This window comes from Rhamphochromis sp. 'chilingali', assembly GCF_963969265.1.
Source record: "Rhamphochromis sp. 'chilingali' genome assembly, chromosome: 15".
Lineage (NCBI taxonomy): Eukaryota > Metazoa > Chordata > Actinopteri > Cichliformes > Cichlidae > Rhamphochromis > Rhamphochromis sp. 'chilingali'.
The window spans coordinates 21,318,942-21,341,645 of record NC_137942.1 but is presented as its reverse complement, the minus strand read 5'-3'; the positions used below and the strand labels follow the sequence as shown (position 1 = coordinate 21,341,645).

Sequence of the window (22,704 nt, the reverse complement as noted above, 5' to 3'; positions counted from 1 at the left end):
TGTTTCAATAAAATATTGTTGTTGAATTTTGCTGTCTTTTCAAGTTTTGCATTGTGTTATTGTTTTGGCCATAAGTTTAACAGTTTTGCAAACAGTATGTAAGCACATGCAAAATGTCCTGTCCGTACAAAGATTTTTGGCAGTTGTTGTGTCTGAGTGAGAAGATAATTCATGAAATTTGAGAGATGTAGTCATTGAATGCATTTTGTGCCAAAACAATGATAACTGATCCTCAGTTTAGCCCACATAGACTTCTGTTGTGCTCACTGTGTGAGGAGTTTTGCAAACGTGACCTAAGTATTGAGAAATGTGTCCTAGCGTCTGTAAAAAACTGTAAGAATTTAATGTTTGCTGAGGTCGTCATGAATTGGGGAGGCCAGAGAGGGTGAACCCTGTGGAGCCTTTTGGAGCACGACCATCTTCTCTTTGGCATTTTCTGTATAGAGGCCTCAAGACCAGATTGTTATCTAGTTTGGGAGATACAAAAGCTCATGGTTACTTTGGGATTGAAGAATGGACAGGGCAGTGGGTATGAAACGAAGCTCTCTGTGAAAGAATAAACCTCAGAATCGGGGTGATCATAGCTCCTGAAACATGTTTGCTCTCTTCCCCGTGATATCAAGTATTTCCATGATAAAAATATTCATCCTCTTATACCTCACTTTTGAAACCTTGGTCTCACCAATTTGTACTATAATTATACTGCTAAGAAGATGCTCTGACCTTGTTAGGGCAGATAATGTGCTAGAGGTTTGGGTGACTTTTAAGGTCGCAGCCTAACACAACAGTTCGCACATTTGGATGCTGAGCTTAATAAACTTCATTCACTTATTTGAATTTGTGTGTGTGTGTGTGTGTGTGTGTGTGTGTGTGTGTGTGTGTGTGTGTGTGTGTGTGTGTGTGTGTGTGTGGGTGGGTGGGTGGTTTGGAGTCATAGAACGGCTTATTTCTGTGTAGTTTCAAGAAAATCACCTCTCATTTATCCTGACTGACTGCAAGTATTTTCCAAGGCTTTGTAAATGTAATGCTGCGATAACCTAGATACCGTGTTTATTTCTTGCTGAGCCCTTTTTGTGACTTATTCACAGTTTGACCGAGGCTATTGTCAGTGGGTTTCCTTTTTCCTTTTTTGTAATGCTTTATGGAATGGAGGCAGTCTGGGTCATCAGAGCAGAGCTATCAGCTTTTTGATGTGACTGGTTGGATTATATCTCTGCTACTAAAGTCCTCAACTGTGTGCCAGAGAAGAGATTTAGATAATTCTAGTTAACATTCCCTTTGAACTCTAAGGTGAAGGTTACACAGAGGACTGCAGCAGTTAAAAGGAAGAGGCTAATAACGGGCTCAGCTAATACAGCTAGCTGCATTTCTTCTTCTTTCATTTATTTATTTAGAGATTTTAGGCTCCTCTTTTCTTAAGCAGAGTTTTTCGGTCCCCTGCACTTTAGCTTAAAAGTTGTAAGTTTCCCATGACTAAAAGAAGCACACAGATTTGTTACTATATCTATCCTCTTTTGATTACACTTATCAGGGTTGTGTTGGCCTGGAGCCTATCCCAGCTACCACAGGAAGAGAGGCGGGGTCCTGGAGATCGCCAGTCTGTCACAGTGCTATATGGCTGTAGCAGTAAAGAACACATATCTGTTTTCAAAAAGATGGAGCTGTATATTCTGTGCCGAGCCTCTGTGTACTTATGCAGACTGTTGGTAGCAGTCCTGAATACATCTCAGTCAGTGCAGTCCAAGCACGACTGAGCATCAGGTGCCTCACTGGCCCACAGCTTTGATGTCCTTGCAGCAGGTTTAGAAAACCTTATTTTTCTGTTGTATGTAGGCATTAGGTGGTCAGTGAGCTAGTGCATCTTTTAAAATAGTCAACAGTGATCCAGTATGTTCACCTCTCTGATCAGGTATTTCCTTAATTGTCATTATTTTTCAGTTCATGGGTGATAACTACTACATAATATAATATCTTTGACATCAGACTATTGTCACTGCTGTTGGAAAAAAACAATTGAATGAACATGGTTAAATTCCAGTCAATTTCTGATACCCATTTTAAGTCCTATTACTGTTTTTATTACTATTAATTTAAAATTTTTTAGTAAGTCTAGAGTAAATTCATAAACAAACTACAATAAAAAGTCATTAAGTTTTAATCTGACTCTCCCTGTCACGTTTTCAAGAGAACAGTTTTTGAGCCGACACGATGACAATGTGGGTTGTGGGAAAGCAGCCAGTAAATATGCAGAAGGGCTGGAAGAGGAGGCGTAAAAAGTTGAAGTTGTCACACACAAAAACATACACACACATACACCTACAATGTGCAGGTTGCTCATTAAGTGTGCCATAGGGACTTGGTATGTGAACCTGCCTAGTGCTGCAGTGCCGTGCTGCAGAATAGAGAAAAGATGGGACAGTCATTGCCAGAGGAATGTTTTCTTCCAGGTGAAAGAGATGACTGTACTATTCTAGTCTACTGTCAAAAAAGACTCACATAACTTTCCAGTCTTATTCTCCTCAGTGTGGCAACTATTGTACAAGCAGCAGCGTAGTTAACAAGCTGGAGGTGGCTCTAGTAATTAAATCATCACAGATTTATGTGAAAACATATGCGCTCCAACAAGTGTTCAAACTCTTAAATGAGGCCTTTTATAACATGTAACATTCTGCAACTAAGTTTCACACAAAGTACTGTCTGTACAAAATACCCACAAGCTGTCAAAGAAATCTGTTTTCTTAAACACATGGTGAACATCATTTGAATTATGCTAATGTATCAAAAATGTGTTATTCCAAATGAATATCCAATCCCCCACAGCCTAATGTGCACCTCCTGACAAAATGTAACTGCAGACCACATGAGCTGTGATTGTGGCCATGCAAACATGTGTGAAAATGTAATCTGTAAAGGGCTGCTGTTGTTTTTGGCTTCTTCATAATGTTAATGCAGTAGCCAACATTCTGCCAATGTAGCCATCTTCCATTTCCTCATTTTCACTGCTCTGCCAATCCATGTTTAAACTCATTGCAATCCAAAATTCTCTTGTTTTAGTACAGCAGTAATTTCAATATTGTTTTTGGGGTTTTTTTTTTACATTCATTACCTTGATCCCTAACATAATATTGTCATGACATTGCTTAATTAAAAGAAGCAGCTAAGAAATGATGATGAAAATATCGGATAAAGTGGGCTATACTGCAGTTCATTTACACCTGGATTTGCTTTGTTCAATGAGCCAGTAACCTGTTGTTTGTGTGAGAGTATAAGCCTAAGGTCCTCTCGTTGTCAGCAGTCAGTGTTTTATTATGAACATTAATTGACACGTCAATTTTAAAAAAGCTGCTTAGAACTGGTTGAAAAAATTGCAGTTCCTACATTTTTTGAAATATAATGTACACATATTCTTACAAGATATAACTCTTGAGTAGAAAACAGTAGTTCGCAAAAATAAATGCACTAATATGCATGTAGAATATAAAGAGAACGGACACCCTCTTTCTGTCTGAGAAGGTTCTCAGTCATCCAGGTCATCGTAGAAACCTTGGCTGATTGTGACCCACACCCGTTTTCACACCTTGACTCATGTGATTAGGTAGAGGATCAATAAGAGACCCATGACCCTCTTGGGGACACTCCCATAGAGCTTAAAATCTGCGACTCTCCACCAATTGCTCTTAGAACTGAAGAAGCTTCTTGGATGAGAGGTGAAACGTCTTTAAGGAAACTTAAAGAAGTCCAGACGCTTTTCTTTTTTACACATTTACACAGGTTTTTAACAGGTTAAATTAGGGAAAACACAATCTAACAGGATCAAAACATCACATATGTAATTTATTTAACAAAAAGTAAGCCAACATTCATAAGCAGTGAGTGAAATCTTAGTACACACTTACTGTTTCCATAGGATATAATGGGGTAAGTAGCAGCTGGGTGCTGCCAGTCAAATGCGCTTGATTCTTTGATCATCGGCAAGTGTAAGCACCTCTATAAAAGCAGAAATTCTGTTTATTTGCAGGTCAGATGTGGGCTAACACAACGCCAATGAGGCAAGATATCAGCAGTGACCATAGAGAAGCCATTGTTGCTGCCTGTCGGTCTATTAAAGGTTATAAAGCCATTTCCAAGCAATTTGAACTCCATCTTTTTACACTGAGAAAGTTTATTCATAAATGGAAAGCATTAAAATTCAAGCCTTTGATTTATGCAAAGTACTTAGTTTTTCACACGCTGGTCCTACATTTTGGCTTTTTTAATGATCTGAGATGCTGTATTTACCTAAATGTAAAAGGAAGTGAGGACTTTTTTCATTTGTAAGGCAGACTCAGTATTTTTTATTATGTCCTGATTTGTAAAACCTTAGAACTGAACAAGAATGTACTTTATTTTTTTCCACAACTGTAAATTCTATATCAGAAGTGACCCCAAAGTACTAATTGGGTGCCATTATTTGGAGTGATATATCAATATTTTATTTTATTTTATTTTATTTTATTTTATTTTTTTACTTCAACCATGCATCAGTCTTTGTACCATTTTGTGCATTAACTTGATTGTGCCTAATCTTTCCTTGTTAAATGACGTTTCAGTGGGTCAGCGCTATAGGTAAATATTAGCTTCACCTTGTCATATAAAGGCACTTAATTATAATGTATATTATTTCCATTAATTAATATAGTGAAATATATTATTATATAATATTTCTTTTTCTTGTTGGCAGCTTGTGAAAAAGCAGATTGTCTCACTTATAAACAACCCTGCAAATACCGTAAACAGTAATTGTACACAAAGAGAACCAAAACCGCTGATGACCCTTATCATCAGGTCTGATTACTGAAATTGTTGTGCACACGTGTGTCGCAAAGAGGACAACTTAAAAGTCTGTTTTTTAATTTTAATATTTGTTTGTTTATTTTCTTTTTTTTTTACTGATGTTCTTAATTAATCTGCGAGTATTTCAGGCACACCCTCAGTAGTGGCTTGTTCATTGCCGTCTGCACCATGCTGAGGCCAGGGGCATATGATGCAGCAGTGAAAAGGATCTCTGTGTTTGCTGTCTGTTTTTGTAAAGTAAAATCTGTAGGAGTGCTGCTTGAAGTTGCACAAAAGCAAGTAGGCAAGAATTTCAAAAAGTGGCATCATGGAGATGTCTGCTTTTCAATTAAATATGCCAAGGCAAGTACAATTCAGATATGTTGCTGGCTTTCATCACAGTGAAAGAGGACTTCTATCATTTAATCTTCGTGTGTTAGATGGATTCTTAGATTTTCTTCTTTATTGGGGTGTTTTTTCACTCACTTCCTCTGGTAGTATTATATCCACCCTGCATGTAATTAGGAGAAGGATTTTTGTTTCTACTGGCCACACCTTTAAGCATATTATTACAATATGTGCTACTGATGTCTTGTGAAACCAAGACCAATCTCCCTACATCAACTTTAAAACTCTTTTTTTAAAATCTGTCAATTCTGCTGTGTGTAATATCCTTGAGACAGTGCGCTCTTACATTTCCACAGGACTGAAGGTTTGTAGTAGAAACACATCTTCCAACCACTCATCGTCATTCATCCTGTAGCCTTTCTGGTCTTTCTCTGTCCTCCAATCTTCTGGCTCTTCTTCAGTCCATTTCTTTACTGATGTTGCTTAGCACTACATTTTTATATTTGCTGATATGTTTGTGTCTCTTTCTGAGTGAGCAGTAGTGCAGGTACATTCAGTATTGTGAAATCAGAATTATTAATGTGCAATGGGGGCACCACTTTTAGCTTAGGCGAAATTAAATGACCAGTTCATTTTCACAGGTTTCAAATACCTAACAATTAATATTTTAACTTTGAGCATAAGGGAGTCAGAGTGCACCAACTTCATTGTGTATAAAACATCTCTTATATGATAAAGTATGTTATAGGTAAGTCAAACCTTTGGACTGTGATGCTGTTAAGTCTCATAGTTGTCTCATAACAGCTTTGAACCCAACAGCACTCAAAAAACAATGGAGGACAGCAGGATGAGACATAACTTATTTTCTACTGCAACAACACAAAAGCCTGGTTGAAAATGGCTACCCTAACAATAGATGGTATGAAAAATGGATGTAGTTGCCATGAAAAGATGAGGGATGTGATACAACCACTAGTTGCTAGGGAAACCTGTTTTCTCCAACAGGTTGGCAGTGGTTCCTGCAGGTTTCTGGCTCTCACTGAGTAAAAATGGGTTGCAAAGGAATTGCTGCACCAAAAACATCTTAGCGATTGCCACTGTTGCCGATATTGTTCGTGTTTATTTGCAAATATGTGCTAAGTGTTAACTGAATTGTAGTACTTGAAAACTCGAAAAACTATAATACAGGTTCGTCTTCAAAGTAAAAGCCTCAGCACTGCAGCCAGCATCTTTCACATGGTGCAAACTTGTGTCGCACTTTTCAGTTTCATTACAGCTCAGAGAGTATTTGCCAGTGTTTGGGAAAACTTTTCTCTAAAACCTTCCCTAGCAACAGGTCACTGGCCGGCCTGAAGGCTTGTGTAACTGACGCTTTAGCAATCATTTTCCCAGCAAATGCCATCAACCTCCAGCAGCCAATCAGGGAATAGTGGTACTATCACTTGGCTAGCTGTTAGAGAGTTCTAGCTTATTGCGACTGGGGTCTTGTTCATTTTTATCTCACACAGTCACTATTATTGTCATACAGCCAAAATAGCAGACAAGTTAGTTGCAATGTTGGGTGAAATGCATTCCAAAGTAACCTGTTACTGCAATCACATACATTTTTTAGTAACAGTAATGAGATATATATATACTCAGTCACAATTATGTCATTACTTGCAGTACAACGGTTCATAAGTTATCTGCACATCTGTCTTTTTCTTAAATGCGCTTATGCTATAATCACCTGATCTGATTTAGCGTGCAGGGAGTAGGAAAAGGGTGTAGCCTTTGTGTGTTTGTCTGTTAGGGTTTTTTTGCATGAAAGAAAGCATTTGATGGTAAAGTGCAAACTGTGTCCAGGATAGAATCAGCCAATTACAATTGAATCAAGGTGATGATCATTTTGAAGACTAGATTTCTATTTTGCATGTTGTTTTTGGTTTTGTGCTCATACATAAACACTAAAAGAAAGATTACATGTGTGTCCTCATTAACATAAAAATGTGTCAGTGTGGGTGACTGTAGCCTCAGTTTTTTATAGTTAATAATCTTGGATTATGGCTAGTTGTTAGATAATAATGTGACTCTCCATTTACTGAAGACTTTCTCTGACAAGTAATTAAGTAATGCCCTGCATTACTTTAATGAAAATTAATGAGTAATGCGTAATAACACTTAAAAAAAAACAGCAACACTGTTTCATGGTCACTTGTCCAGGCATGTTTTTGCAGCCATCTTCTGGTGGCCTTTAAAGAGATTGCAGGCTTAAAGGTTTAAAGATTTGCAGGCTCCACATGGGCTTCGCTTTTCAGTCTGAGAATTTACATCTATTTGTTACACTGTCTATGGTGTAATCATCACCTACAAGTATAAACAAGTTTAACTAGTATGAGCGGTTGACATTACAAGCAAGAGCAGCCCCAAAGTTATCACTTAGTCCCAACAGGGAGAATGAAATTATGGATTTTTACACCTGAAAATACTGCATTCAGTGATCCAACTGTGGAAACACCATCTAATGAAGAAAATCATTAGCTGTAATATGCCTAATTTTTGTTTCTTCTTTTTTTGTGGTATTTTTTTATTTTATTTTTTGCATTCAAACTAACCTTTGGTAACCTGGCAACATTATCCCACACAGGTTATGTTGACTTGGCTTAATTAACAACGACATTATTGAGGAAATTCAAAGCTACCCTCTGACCCTTTTTTATCCCAATCCCTGCATCACGCTCGTAGCCTCAATCCTGGTTAATCTTTACCTTTTGCTTCACCTTTGTGTCTTTCCACCCTTTACCCCCACTCTTATCCTAAAGCAGCATTTCTTTAACCTTATGCTTGTCCATTAAAGTTCAATAACTTTATTTTTTCTTCTAGCATCTAGTAGAGAGTACTCTCCAGCTTGCTGAATTATTCATTGTTATTGTATCAGTGGCAATGGTCAAACATCTGTCTAAAATAGTGGGAGCTGTTTCTGATGTGCTAGCAGTTGAGGCTAGTGTAACACAATCAGTGTGCTTTTAAGCTTTCCAGTCGTCCTTGCGTTTTTGTGCTGAGTGTTAAGTCCTTTGAAATATGTTTTTGCAGCGTCACCTTTCAAAGCTTCACTTGTGCATCCTTGAGCAACTCTGTCCAGTCCATCTCTTTGCAAATTGTCATCATGGTGCTTTAGAAAACGATAATAAAGACAAAAAGGCTTATTCATTTCTTTGTACATTATATGGGAGAAAAACATGACCTTCAGATGTTTTAAAGGATAAGCTGATTGAATACTGCAACAGTCAAGTGTAGACTAAAACCAGATTACCTTGACTAGAAAATCCATCTATTCACTACACTCATATGAAAAACTAATGACACCTTTACTGCTTGCACAGGAATTAATAGGGCAAGTAGCAGCCAGGTGCTGCTAATCAAATGCAGCTGATTAACTGATCATCAGCACACTGCTGGTTGCTCATCTGGAGCATTCAGGTGTGCCACAATCTTACCAGGAGTGGACATCCCAGCAAATTCACCCCAATTCACCCTTTACAGAAAACTGGAGGGGGAAAAAAAGGACTAAAATCAGTAACTACATTGAACTTCTTTTGCACAGGACCTGAGCAGCTGGCAGTCATTGAGTCAGCCATGAACTCCTCCGTATAGGAATCAAATGTGAGGCCATCTGTCTGACAGCTAAAACATGGCCCAAACTGGATCATGCAACAGGATAATCACCCCAAGCATAGCAGCAAATCTCCAACAGAATGGCTGAAAAAGAAAACAACCAATGTGCTGCAATGACCCAATCAAAGTCCAGACCTCAGTCTGACTGAAATGCTTTGATGAGACCTTAAAAGAGCTGTGTGTAACCAAACGTCCACAACAGTCAATGAACTAAAGCAATGCTGTGCAGATAAAGATAAATGGTCCAAAATTCCTCCACAATGATGTAAAAGATTTAGTTTTCACAGGACAGCACCGAGTCCTGTGCAAAACTTTTTGTGTGTCACAATGAAACAAAACCACAAAGAAATCATTGTATACACCTTTATAAGGTAAATCAGTATAAGACTGTTACAAGGGTAGCAATATCCTTCATCACTCTGTTAAATGGCAAATGAACTGGTGCTTATGTTTTTGCTTTTCTACTCAATGTGTCATGGTCGCTGTGTGGCAGGCAGGATGAGGACCCAAAATGCAAACTCACGGACTCAGGGGATAAACTCAAAATGCAGCTTTATTGCTGACAGGTGACAAACGAAAGCAGTGATACCAAAGCAATAAAAAACTAAACTACACTGGGAAAAGCTAATTGTAACATATACCAGAAGACACGGGGAGAACCACACACAGCATGAGGGAGAACGTGACGCCGAACAGAGGGAGACGCAGACAGAAATACACAGAGGGTTAACGAGGAAAGTGGGAACACACGGGGAACACAGCTGACACAGATAACCATAACGAGACAGGGCGGGGTGAACATAACACTGACGGGAGACGGGCAGAGTCAAACAGGAAGTACAGAGGTTCAGACAGGAGGAGAGAGAGCACGGGGAAAACACAGACATAACGGGCTGGGGAAACATGGAATAAAACATAAGGAGAGACGAGGGCTCACAGATACACAGAGGGGCACACAGGGGGTAAAAGCCACGAAGGGAAAACACTTAGGGAACAACACAACAGGGCAACTCAGGAAACATGGCCTAAATAGGGAACAAAATACAAACATACAAGAAAACTAAGAATACTGGGCCAACATGGCCCAGGACCATGACACAATGTGAACACTGAAAGTGTTTTCTTACTATAGGCCTAATTCAGTCATTTACACACACATTCATACAGGTGGGGAGTTTTCTGTGTACTTTACAATAACTTGCTCTAGGATACTTTGTCATGCAGGCCGTAGTATTGAACCACTGACCTTGTGATTGGTAGACAAGCCATTTTACCTTCAGAAAAACAGCTGCCCCGACTTATGTTACAGTTAACTTGACTCTCTGCTAACATCATATTTCAGAACTGCATACTGGGTTCTCCCACACCTCGTCACTTGTGAGTTGAACACATAAGAAGAAATACCCCACCTTTCCTTTTCTATAAGATTTTATTTTTCATATAATTTCTGCTTTGCATGCATAACATTTCTCACTTGACAATTATTGTTAATTTTCTTGTGTTTTGGGTAAAAAAAAAAAACAATACAAAATCGACTTTGCTGCTTCATGGTGCATCTTAGGAGAGGACACCTGTGTTGCATCTTTCTCTGCTTGCCTTGGTGCTGAGTACTCACAAACAGAGCAGACCTCCTCAGTCCACTCCACAAGCAGTGTGTGGGGGGTGGATGTAAGGCATGGAGGGCTTTGCAGTGGCTGTTTTTTGATTGACCTGATTATGGAAAACAGCCCCTGGCATAACTCCCAGAGGGTGTAGGGACCGTGGCATCTTCGTGAAATATATTCCTGTTGTGCCAGCTTCTGTCATAAGATGCCTGTAGATAAAGCCAAGGCAGACTGCCAAGAGGGAGAGTGTGAGAGACAAAGATAGCTAGAGAGAGAGAGAGAGAGAGAGAGAGAGAGAGAGAGAGGGAAGAATTGGGAGGGGCATTTTAAATATGGAAAATGAGAGCAGGAGGCCGATTGATGATGAAGAGGAGATGGAATAATGACATATCAGATTTACAGGCAAGATCACTGATGTTACTAACAATATTTATAACAGTGTGTATTTTTTTTCTTTGTACCATAGAGGTTTAATTCAATTTTCAATTCAGTTTTATTTACATAGCACTAGTTCACAACAAGACCCTATAATATTAGAGAGAAAACCTCAACAGTCAGACAATGACCTATGAGCAGCATTTGGTGACAGTGGGAAGGAAGAACTCTGTTATGATGAAGAGACCTTCATCATAACCAGATTCAGTGAGAAACAGCTCTCCACCTTGACTTTCTGTGGGCTGAGAGGAAAAAGAAAAAGAGAAAAAAGGCATGTCAATAATGACATGTAGTAGTAGCATTAGAAACACACGAAAAGTGAAAAGATGTGAGTGAACAAGAAACTCTGCATCAAGGGAAGTCTCAGCAGCCTGAGCCTATAGCCCTCCTGATCCCAAACTACGAGCATGTTCCACTGGAGTGGAGCCTAAAAGCTGAAGGCTCTGTCTTAAACATGTCAACAAAAAAGGGAAAATTGTCAAAGTTTGGCTGTTTTGTGACGTAGATGGACGGTGGACCCAATTGCAGGACTCAGAGACAAAAACGTAAACTCAAAAAGACAGTTTTATTGCTCAACTCTTATGAAGACACAAAATGGACTCAGAAGCACTGGGAAACATTAATACTGTACTCCTGGGTCTGGGTGCACACCACCTGGGTCTGGGTGCAATTCCCCCCTCCAGGGGCAAGGGTACCTAGACCCGGTTTGTAGAGTACGCTTGGGGAGTGTGATTGTGTGTACAGCGTCTCTTTATGTCTGTCTCCACGTTGGTTGAGTGTGGAGTGAGTGCATATGAGAGCATGAGGGTGGGAATGGATGTTTGTGTCTGTGTGTGCCTGTATGTCTGTGTCTATATGTCAGGTTGGGTATCAGACGCCACCTCTCTGGGGACACCTCAGGCCCTCCAAGGTTTGGAGGCCTATCTCCACCCACCACCACTTCCCCTGCCGGTGGCGGACTCCCTCAGGTGTCGGTGTGTTGGTGGTTCTTTGTGTCTGGGGGTGGGCGTCCGGGTACACACCGGCTCACTCCTTGGCGGCCGCTTGTCGGGGCCTGGGGCCTGGGGCTCGCTCGGGCCCCTTTGGAGGTGGGGTGCCCCCGGCCTCTTGGCCTGGGGCTCGGTCACTCAGGCACAGCTGGGGGCCGGCGGAGCTCACGGGCGCGTCACTGCAACTCCCCCTGACTTCTGCTCCGCGGCTGCTGGGCGAGCCCTCATCTGGGACTCTCCTCAGCTCTTACTGGGACAGTGGCGCGGCTGCCCCTCTGTTGGTCTTCCATGGTCTCTTGTGTTCTGGGGGCCTCTGGATGTCTGGAGTTTTGATCTCCTCCATACCCGCTTCACACCCTGGAGGACAGGGCTGTGGCCCCCCCACACTCCCTAGCAGATCATTACATGGAGAAACCTTTGGAATGCAAGCATGCTGATCCACACAGGTATGCACACATGGGTATTCACAGACGCGGACTAAAGCTTTCTTGGCTGCTGCCTCAAAGCACACTGTGCGCTGTCTATCTTGCGTGCTGCACAATATCGTTTATTATTTAGTAAATATTGATATCTATGACTAGCTAGTTTATTGTGATGGTGCTTTGTTTTCTCTATTATTATGTTACTCTTTGTTGTTTGCTGTCTCCTCTGTTTGTTTTTTTTGTTTGTTTGTTTTTTTTTCTCCATACAGGTGACCCAGGAGTTCTTTTTTTTTTCTCTCTCTCTTCCCCCCCCTTCTCACCGTCTCTTCTCCCCTTTGGTTTTCTCTCTTTCTCTCCCCCTCTTTCTCTCATTCATTCCCCCTGTCCTATTTATTAAAAAAAAAAAAAAAAAAAAAAGACAAAGGATGAACTGAAGCTCTGCCATCACGTAATGTCGCATACTGCTGTTTCTGATGTCATTTAGAAAAAGAAAAAAAAAAAAAAAAAAAAAAAAAAAAAAAAACAGAATGACTTCTCAACAGCCACCTTTCCACTGAGATCATTTTCTTCTGTTATTTTTTTCTTCCATTATATGTATCCAAAAAGAATTCTGTCCAATAAATCAGTATGAGAATTGTTTCCGTCAAGCTTTAGTTTGTAGCATAGTTATCTTAGCATAAGTCAGCTTGACTCAACTGTAGCCCGTGGAATCACCTGAGGAAACGATCATAATACATTTTCCATCAGTGTTTTGTTTTTAGTATGTGCAGCGGGTTGAATCAAAGCTGGGCAGCTAAAGCTTTGATACTTAAGACAATCAAAAATAATTCTCCCTCTCAGATATCTGGCAAACACTTCAAGAAAGCATTAAAGAAACAGTAGTTTGCGTTTGTGTTTGCCCAGAGGAAGGACATTTTTGTATACATTTGGACAGAGACACATTGGTTGATGATGTGAAACGGAATATCCCATGTTGGGAGAAATCAATTATGCATTGAGGGGCACTACCCTGACTGCTGAAGTAGCTGTGAGATTAAAGACAAGTATAGATGGATGTGTGCCTCATGTATATTCTCTCCAAGTAAGCCAAAATCCTCTTTGACTGTATGCTAAACAACTAATGCTCTGCTAACAGCAGCCTTTAAAACACTTGCACAACAACCTGTTATGGATGAAGAGTTTGTCCACTTCACAGACAGTCAGAGCTTTCAGATGTAACTGTGTAACAACGGGATGTTCTTCGTAGCAACTCTGAGATTAAATTTAAAAATTTGAAATTTGGGAGATGACCACCCCGCTTTAAAATAAAAATAGTATCAGCACTTTTGCAGCAAGTGCTACAAAAACTAATTTCTTTACAGGGATGGAAAAAAATAAAAACTCTCAGTATCACAGTTTTCCTATTTGTGTGATGAATCTTTTTTCCATTAAAAATGCATTCCTCTCAGCAGCATTCATCAACAGATTGCCGGTGTCATCAATATTACTTTTTTTTCCCAGCAAAAACAGCTCTTACTCAGCATCAGTGGGCCAGCTAAATTTCTCTCAGGCCCACATTGGGCTTTTGTTTGTTTTTCAGATCTGTCGTCATGAATTTTTCATTAGCCACTTGATGAGACATTTCTTGTGTTTTCCTTAAAGTATAAAGCACAGTGAGCGGTGTTATGGTGTGGGATTTTTTTCCACTGTGCAACTGCTACAGTGGCTTTGTTTTCATTCTGGCAGTAGTCAGAGTAGTTTGAATAAATTCATCAAAACTTAACCCAAATGGACATTTTTCACATAACAGCAAATACACTAATTTAGCAGTTTAAGGATATAAAATGTTTTTGTACCTGATAGAGATGTTTTATTTTATTTTATTCTTTAAGCTTATTATTTATGTTTAATAGCCTGAAATATGTTCATAACTATGTACTAGATTACAGTGACATTTAGTATCGAGACACTCATGGTCCCCAGAGGACAAACTGGAATGACTCTAATCTACTGACTGTCTTCTATGAACCTTTATGTTCAGTACTTTGATTCAAAACTGCTCAAAGAAAAGTGAAATTCTTACTTGGTTTGAATTGTAACCACTTCTCCCTTCAAGATAACCTCCTTCTGCACCTCCAGATCACTTTCATCACTTCCAGCTTCCACCTCTGCTATTTTTGCTCTACAATTCCACTGAAAGCTCCTTTCTGGTTTCTAAGTCAGCTCATTTCAGTGAGTGATAATCCTTGAAGTGAAAAGGGTTCTTTGTCCAGGATGGATGGTGCAGAGGATAAAAAATATGGAAGCACTGTGGGTGTCATTACTTTTGCTAAAGGTTATACAGTATGTTCTTTAATTACTCCCCAGATAAAGTAATTCATTACACTGCTTGTTACATTACTTTCACGTCCCTCTTTAACAAGGTCTGAAATGCACTGTTACATAATTACTAGTTAACAATATAAAACTGAGCTACATTGCAACATGCCGACACAAACACGTATTCTAACACAAAGCCAGCAACACAAAGCAAAGTTAATAATCACCCAAATTAGACTTTAAAGCAATTGCCACAGTGATTCTACTGTGGAAATACGTACAGGTGGAAATGGAAGCTACATACAAGCCTGACTGCTCATCAAGGTCTCTGTTACTTGTGGGAGGTCAGGCTCTGGCTGCTGAGCTGGGGTCAGCGTACACTCAGCTTTAACGTCAGTCTGGCTTCTTTGCTAGCTTCGCGTTAACAACTTGTCTCCAGATGCTTGCAAAGAACATGCTGTGACTGAGTATAATGCAAGTTTTTTTTATCTGTCCTTGATGCAATTTGCACTTTAATATCTTACTCTTGTTCTTTCCTTATATAAAAACAAAAGTAATGCTTGTTTCTTCACTCCTTAAAAGTTTGCCATCCTTATTGCACACAAACCAAACTCAGGTGTGCAAGAAGAAGACCCATTTGATTCTTTCTATCCACCTGTTGTCCTGATAACTGAAGAACCTTTGCAACACAAGTAACAGCACAATGGTAACCGGAATATAATTACTGAATTTAGTAAAGAAATGTATTACACTACTGCATTACTGAAAAATGTCCTGTGATTACTGTACTTTTGAATTGCATTATGCCTAACATAGCATTTTGGGTAATTTTGAATAAAAAAATTAAGTCTGTTTTTGTAAATCTTTAGCATACTGTAACATTTAAGTAGATTATCTGTGGTATGAAACCTCATGCTAATCAGCTAAAGACTGGAAAAAACACAAGCTGTTAGCCAATGAACGAGTCAGACACACCCACAACCATTAATATTTCTCTACACACCTTAAGTGTATCGTTGCATTTCTGTGCCACTTTTCACTAGATGAAGATCTAAAACTTAGCTTCTATGCTAGGATTTAAATTGTGAACAGAAATGTTCGTTTATAGTGTGTGAGTGAAATGTATGAAATGAAATGAATTTAATAATTTCACAGAACTGAATGAAGTGCACCCAATACCAGAATGTCCTTGTTGTCTACAATGCCATCACCAAATACTGATTTTCTGTTTGTAAAAATATCGCAGCTCTGTCTGCATCTTCACTGTGCAATTATACAACAAGGACACTAACACATAATTCTTCATGAAAAAGTTTAAATCATCAGTCACATGTGATGGATTTACGAAGGCCAAAACATTGAAGTAAGAGGAGCCAGATATGGTGGAAAGTGAATCGCCTTATATCTGACATTTCCTCTGAGCTAATTTGCAGTGGAGTGCATGCAGACGCAAACCAATTAAGGCTCAGGAAAGCTGGGGAGAGGTCAACAGGCTGGCTATTATCTTGCTGTGCCAAATATATACCTGACGATATCTGGGGCAAGATTTGGGTCAAGAAAAAATGACCTGAATCGGACTGATGTGGTCTGTGGATCAACGGGGCCAGGTGGATGTGGGTAAGAGAGTAGGAGTCGATTTCTAACGAAGACTCCAGGGGCCACGCGGCAAGAGTTTATACTGTGTGAATGCCTGTGTGTGTTTCATTATGTGTCTGGATGTACTGTTCCCGTCCTGTGATTGTGAAGAACCTTTTGCTCGTTATTGAAATCCAATCTCATTTATGTCAGAGTAGCTGTCTGCAAAGCCTGTGTACTTGGTACAAGCTAAAGCTGGTCCCTATCTAAAGGATACAGAATAGAAATCAATTTGTGGGACGCATGACCTGACAGCTGTGGGACTAAATGACCTCAGAAACAACACTCTTAGGACTTAATCTCTGAGCAGTGTCAGCTATAATTCGTTTGGAGAGAAACTGTATAGACAGATGCATAACTTCTGCAACAACCTTTACTTGACAGAAACAGTCACGTGTTTGCACTACATGTGCAAGTATGAGCGTGTCTATATGATACTTTCCACAAGTTATTTCCCTTTAGTCTAGACACTGATGTAAGCAGTCAACAGCAGAGGTTTCCTTGAACTTTACAACCTGGAGATTGATTCTTCAATAAAGCAAGATGGTGTTTTTGAAACTTGGAGGAAGTTCACTTTCTCAATGCTCTCTGTTCAATCCTTCAAGTCCAACAAACAGATGATGTTCTTGTCTTTTCAAGTGATGTTTCATAATATATTTGTCCTCATGATATGTAAATGACAGTGAGATTACTGTATAAGGAATATTTATGATGAGAACAGAATACAGTGCCTGACATTATATCTAACGTAGTTTATCTTCAATTCAATCTTGGTTTAAATGGATTTGTACTGGATTTTATGAACACCACACAAAAAAAGAATCATTTAATGATTTAGATTTTTTAAGGTCCCTTACAAATTTTGTGGGAATCAATTGAAAAATCCAAAGCTTTAATCACTGAACCTTTAATAAATCTGCTTTGTTTGTATTGAGTGATGACAGAAGGATACTTTTTAGAGGCGTAACGGGACCTTTTGGGAGGAGAACCGTTTAATTGTAATCTCTGGTTCACTTTTGAAGATGTTTTTGTTATGTTGACAGTTAAGTGTTTTAAATGAAAAATCAGTCCTACGTTTAAGCTGGTCAGCTTTTTGCTCTTGCTAGCATTTTATCTTCGTACTGTTAACATGTCTATAAATTTGTAAAAACAAAAAGATTTTGGCCTGAAATTATTTGTTGCAACTATCTGGATAATCCATTAATATTCATAATTTTTTTTTCACCTTTTAAATTATGAGATTTTTTTGCTTAAACTGTAAACTGAGTATATCTGGCCGCCTGATGGGCCAAAATCAAAAACTAAACTTTTGGATTAAGCTTTTCTCTGTATGTTTTAACTCAGTTGGCCAATTGATAACTAAGCAATGAATAAAATAATGTTCAGAGCTATTTATGTTGTGTAATTACCAGCCCTAAAATCTGTTAACAGTTCTATATTTGCAATCTTTTGCACATAGCTAGGAATATAGCTTTAAAACAAAACATTCAGTTCAAAGTTAATGGGCCATTTGCTAAACGTACATGGCACATACACCATATAGGCAACATTTAATGTCTGTCATGTTTATTAAGTTATATATTTTTAGAAGTTGTAGATCTTAAACATGAAAAATGTTATGCTTTTGTTGTTTGGTGCTCATGGCTGCCCCTCCCTGAGCCTGGTTTTGCTGGAGGTTTCTTCCTCTTAAAAGGGAGTTTTTCCTTTCCACTGTCACCAAGTGCTTCCTCGTAGAGGGTCATTAGATTTCTCTGTATTATTTTAGAGTCTATAGAGTCTATAAAGCACCTCGGGGTGACTGTTGTTGTGACTTTGTAGCATATGTAAATAATAGTTAATTGAATGTTTCAAAATTCACTTTTTATGTCTTTTGTGTAAAAATAATTATATATGTACACCTGTATTTGATTCAAGTATCACAATTTATTACAAAAACTAGAACTTTTTTTCATCTGTCAGTGTTGCCATGCTTTAAGCATATAACAATACAGTATAAAACCTCAACCCAAAGGTAGAATAGTAAAAGCAGAGATCATAGATGCTGACGCAGCATTACAGAAGTTAAGACATGCTGTTACTGTACAGGAAACATTACGACTGAAGTACAAGCATCTGTAAAATGTGCCATTGGCATCAGTGATTTGCATTTTACCATAAGCAATCTGACCCTTCCTCAATTTAAAGTGTCACAGGAAATGCCCCCTTGGAAAATAATTTACACGAAAATAAATACAAACACAGAAACGCTCTGCAAATGATCATGGATGTGCTGAGATATTTTTCAACAGCCCAAGGCACTCAGGCTCAAACATTGGCAATAAATATACATCATTCTTCAGACAAATCACGTCAAGCAGGTGTGGTTAGAGAAAGAAGAGTGACAGAGAAACAATGTTGTCTAGTTCGTAACCTCTTGAAGAGCGCAGTCCTTTCAAAAAAACAAAAGTCCACCTGGCCTTTTTTCACAGTGAAAATCGCTGGCAGTCGAGACAGAAAAAAGACATATGAAGGACTCAGTCATTTTGTTGACTAGTGCGACATCTGTTCTCTAAAAACTACATTAACCTCTTACTGTATTTTTGATGCTGGCCTGTCATTTTGGTCTCTGAGGGCGACCTCTGCTCACTAGAATGGCATCACCTGCTCCTCCCGGATGCGCATTCAAGCACCACAGGGTGTCGGAGCGCTCCCCTTTTATTTTTCAGTGGCCCATCCCACGTGAGAATCTGGTAAAATATCTATCAAACTGCCCACAAGTGATGTTTTCAAATATCTATGACAACCCAGACGCTATTCACTGACACAATCTCCTCAGATTGGCTGACCTTTTGAATGAGTTTACCGAGGCCGTGACAACACTGGTTTTAGCAAAAACCACTGAGCTTCTCTTCCCTGCAGTTCAGTTCAGTTGAGCTGGCGACAGGCTTCGAATGTCCACTTCGAGGCACCTCCATAAATATCGAGGCTGGTCTCCATCCATGCAAAAACGTTGCCCACTTGCGCTTTGCTGCTGCATGTCGCTAGATTGTAAATTTCTCCCACGGACAGTTTACGATCCCAGATGTGAAAATTTGCCAGGTCTCCTACAAAAGCTTGCGTGGCATCGAACCCTCCTCCAAGCGTGTCCTGTGGCAAACACAGTTTGATTTAATAAAGGATGATGAGCCTGCTTCGTGAAGAGAAACCACAGTCTCTTTAACTATTTGGATGTTTATTTGCCAATCCAGTGGGATTTTTTGATGAGCTCTAACCTTATCAAATTTAAAGTATTAAATTTTTAAGGCTCAATGAATACAAATTATCCAGCTGCTTACATTTTGTTGTAATACAACATAAAATACTATAATGTATGATTTGTTGTGTGTTACTAAATCATGAGAAATAACATTTTTTTAAAAGGTGCTTCTTTCGACTGGCAGGTGTGGAGCATTAAAACCAGGCTGTGCTTACTGCTTACCTGCTCCTGGCCAAGGATCAGCAGGCCCTGAGATTTGATGGGATGATACGGAGCCAGGTTTTCTCCACTCCCCCTCTTGACACCATCTTGAAAAGCCTCCCAAACACCATCACGAGTTGTCCAAGTCACGCAGATATGATGCCACTTTCCGTCGTTGATGAGAAATGGCAGCTTTGCTACCTTTAAAAAGTTCAAATGCAGGAATTATCAGACCTACAGTGGAAACGAGAATGTCTTACAGTCTAAAAAAAAATCGAGTGTTATTCGATTTTTCCTGCGTTTTTCTCGTACCTTGTCATTTATTAGAATCTCCATTGGATTGTTCCCCCACTCTATGAGAACCAGCTCGTTGGCTTGTCCAGGAACTGCGTAGGAGAAAGGTGTGCCCACTCCCGGGGAGGCGTTGGACTTGAGCCACATGCACACGGTGAGGGCATACATCTCTGGCAAACTCGTTTTCACTTTTGCGTACATGTAGTTGGTCCTCAGTGGGAACGTGAGCTGAAATTTATCCAGCGGCCTGTTTTCTCTCTGACCTGCCGTAGAAGAAACAGGAAAACAGGCTTGAACTCGTTTTAGAGGACGTGTTCTACCCCACACAGATATATCATTCCTAGTGCTCACATCCTGGGAATATTTCCTGGGAATTATACGTTACACAACAAATCCACAATGGTGACGCGCCAGATTTGTTTTAATCTCGCGTGCTAAATCCATCACAGGAGTGATAACGCTGTTAACGGCCATCTCTTCTTTTCATATTTGCCCGCACCTCATTGACTATATTTAACAGAAATCGCCGTAGACGGTTCTTCCGGAAAAAAGGAAGAAAGAAAAAGAAAAAAGCGAAAGAGAGCGAGTGAGCGGATGTTGTAAATTCTCGTGTGTCTCTTGGAGCAAATGGCGGTGGCAGGTCACTTAGTGCATGTTTGAAATGGTCTAATCTGGCCAGAGTGGGAGTTGAAAACTGCGGGATATACACTGTCCCACCGGCTTTGTGCTCAACATTAAATCGGATATATAATAATGTAGCCCACTATCCTAGATTGGACCCCCCCTCCTCTTGACTTTCCATTTTTTAAATCAATTTTCTTATGATTGCTTGATCGTTACAGTCCCCAGCCCATATTGCTTACAACTAATCCACCACCAACTCTTTCCACTTACCTTTCTCCAGGTCGGTGATCCTCTGGTGTAGCGATGTGAGTGTGGACTCCACTCTCCCACGCTGCTCTGTCTCATTGCGGAGTCCGGGTTTGCCCTCTTCGATGCCGTTCACTCGGGACAGCACCTGCTTCTCCAAGTCATCGATTTTACTTTGGAGAAGGTCTTTCAGGCTGTTTGCCTGCACCGAGTTGTTGCTTCTGCTGAATTGCTGTCAGGGGGTAAAAAGTGCGCATTTAGGTGAAAAAGGTTCAGATTCCAGATTATATTTTATTTTGGAGGGTCACTGCCGTAAACTTGAACGAGCAATTTAACCTACACAAAGAATGTTTTTATGTTCATCTTATGTTCACACTGCGAATTAATTTTAAGAATCTAGACTTGTTAACCTATTGTTTTATTATAATTTTTGTATGTTTTCCATCTTATTTGTCGCAAAACGAGCTGTACGCAAAAGTGTTTATATTCTCCCCGGAAACTGCAGCCCTACCTCCAGATTCTCTAATCTCTGCTTCAGCGACTGTAAAGTCTGTGATAGTTGCGTCAAAGTGTCCGCGGGGCCTCTGGACACGTCCCCCATCGTATTTTTGGTCCCCGCTTCTTTCCTCCTGCCCCCGGGCCGCGCGTCCCCGAGGTCTGTGCCGCTCTGGCTCTCACACCGAGCCAACTTCGAGGTGAGCTCTCTGATAGTCTCTTTTTGGTTCATGATCGTCTCCTTCTGCTGTAAAACCGTCTCCCGCAGCTGCATAACCGTGGTCTTCAAGTCCTCTCCCGGCACACTGTTCTGCAAGGTGGCCGAGCATATGTCCATATCCTTGGGTACGGACGTGCAAATGAACTGCGTCTGTCCGCCAAAGTCTTGAGACGAGCTCTCCAAGAAGACGCAGGAAAATAGAAAAAGTTTCCAGCAGATTTCTCTCTTTGCGGCCCGCATGTCGCCGTCTGCGCCGGGCTTCACTTTTTATTTATTATCGTCTTTAATTCTGTGCTTTATGAGCCGCAGTGACTTTCGCCAGTGTCCCCCTTGTTGTTGTACTCCGTCTCTGCAAGTGCGGCAGGTTTTTATACAGCGTGCCCGGTTCTGCGCAGAGCCGCTCTCACTGCATCACAACCGGTGGGAAGGGAGGGGGGGTCGCGCTGCCCCCGTTTAAAAGGCTCCGGAATCCGCGTCACATTCAAGAGATGAAACCCATTTCGCTCGCGGACTCCCACGTGTTAAATCTTTCATGGCTTTGGCTGTTTGTCATTTCTCCCCGTGTGATATTAATCTGGAAAACGCTGATTTGTAGATGGTAGTGGTTTGGGAGTTGGGGGTGTTGCTTTGCATGGCGGGGTGCCAGCAGAGCCAGCTGTGTTTTGTTTTGTTTAGGGTACACCTAAAGACTCTCTCTCACACACATGCACACACTCACACACACATGCTGCGGGTGGATGCAGAGATCAGAAAGTTGCAGCAATTTGTGGCTGAGAGAGAGATAATGTGTGTGTGTGTGTGTGTGTGTGTGTGTGTGTGTGTGTGTGTGTGTGTGTGTGTGTGTGTGTGTGTGTGTGTGTGTCCCACAGATTCAGCACCGGGGACAGCTCCCACCACTTTACAGTATCAGCAAGAGCAAAGAGAGCGGCTCGTGTACGCGTTTAGTTCGTTTGAACGTGGAGAGCGTGTTTCATGTTTTCGTTTCAGCCTGTTTCTCCCGCTGTCATCTGGATCATACACGTCTATCTCATGGTGATCTGTGAGAATTCAACGTGAAAAGCGCTCTTCCCCCACAAACTCAGAGGCTATCTCTCTCTCTCTCTCTCTCTCTCTCTCTCTCTCACACACACACACACACACACACACACACACACACACACACACACACACACACACACACACACACACACAC

The 22,704-nt window shown here is 40.4% G+C and overlaps 1 protein-coding gene across 1 annotated transcript; it reads right to left on the bottom strand.

Annotated features, from left to right (window-relative positions):
- Nucleotides 1-18,157: 18,157 nt before the first annotated feature.
- nptx1l (neuronal pentraxin 1 like) lies at nucleotides 18,158-21,834 on the bottom strand. Its single transcript, XM_080905655.1, has 5 exons — nucleotides 21,309-21,834; nucleotides 20,822-21,029; nucleotides 19,946-20,190; nucleotides 19,655-19,834; nucleotides 18,158-19,323 (listed from the first exon to the last, which is right to left on the bottom strand). Exons 1-5 carry the CDS (start codon nucleotides 21,750-21,752, stop codon nucleotides 19,102-19,104), a joined length of 1,299 nt encoding a protein of 432 aa, XP_080761781.1. The 5' UTR covers nucleotides 21,753-21,834; the 3' UTR covers nucleotides 18,158-19,101.
- Nucleotides 21,835-22,704: the final 870 nt, after the last annotated feature.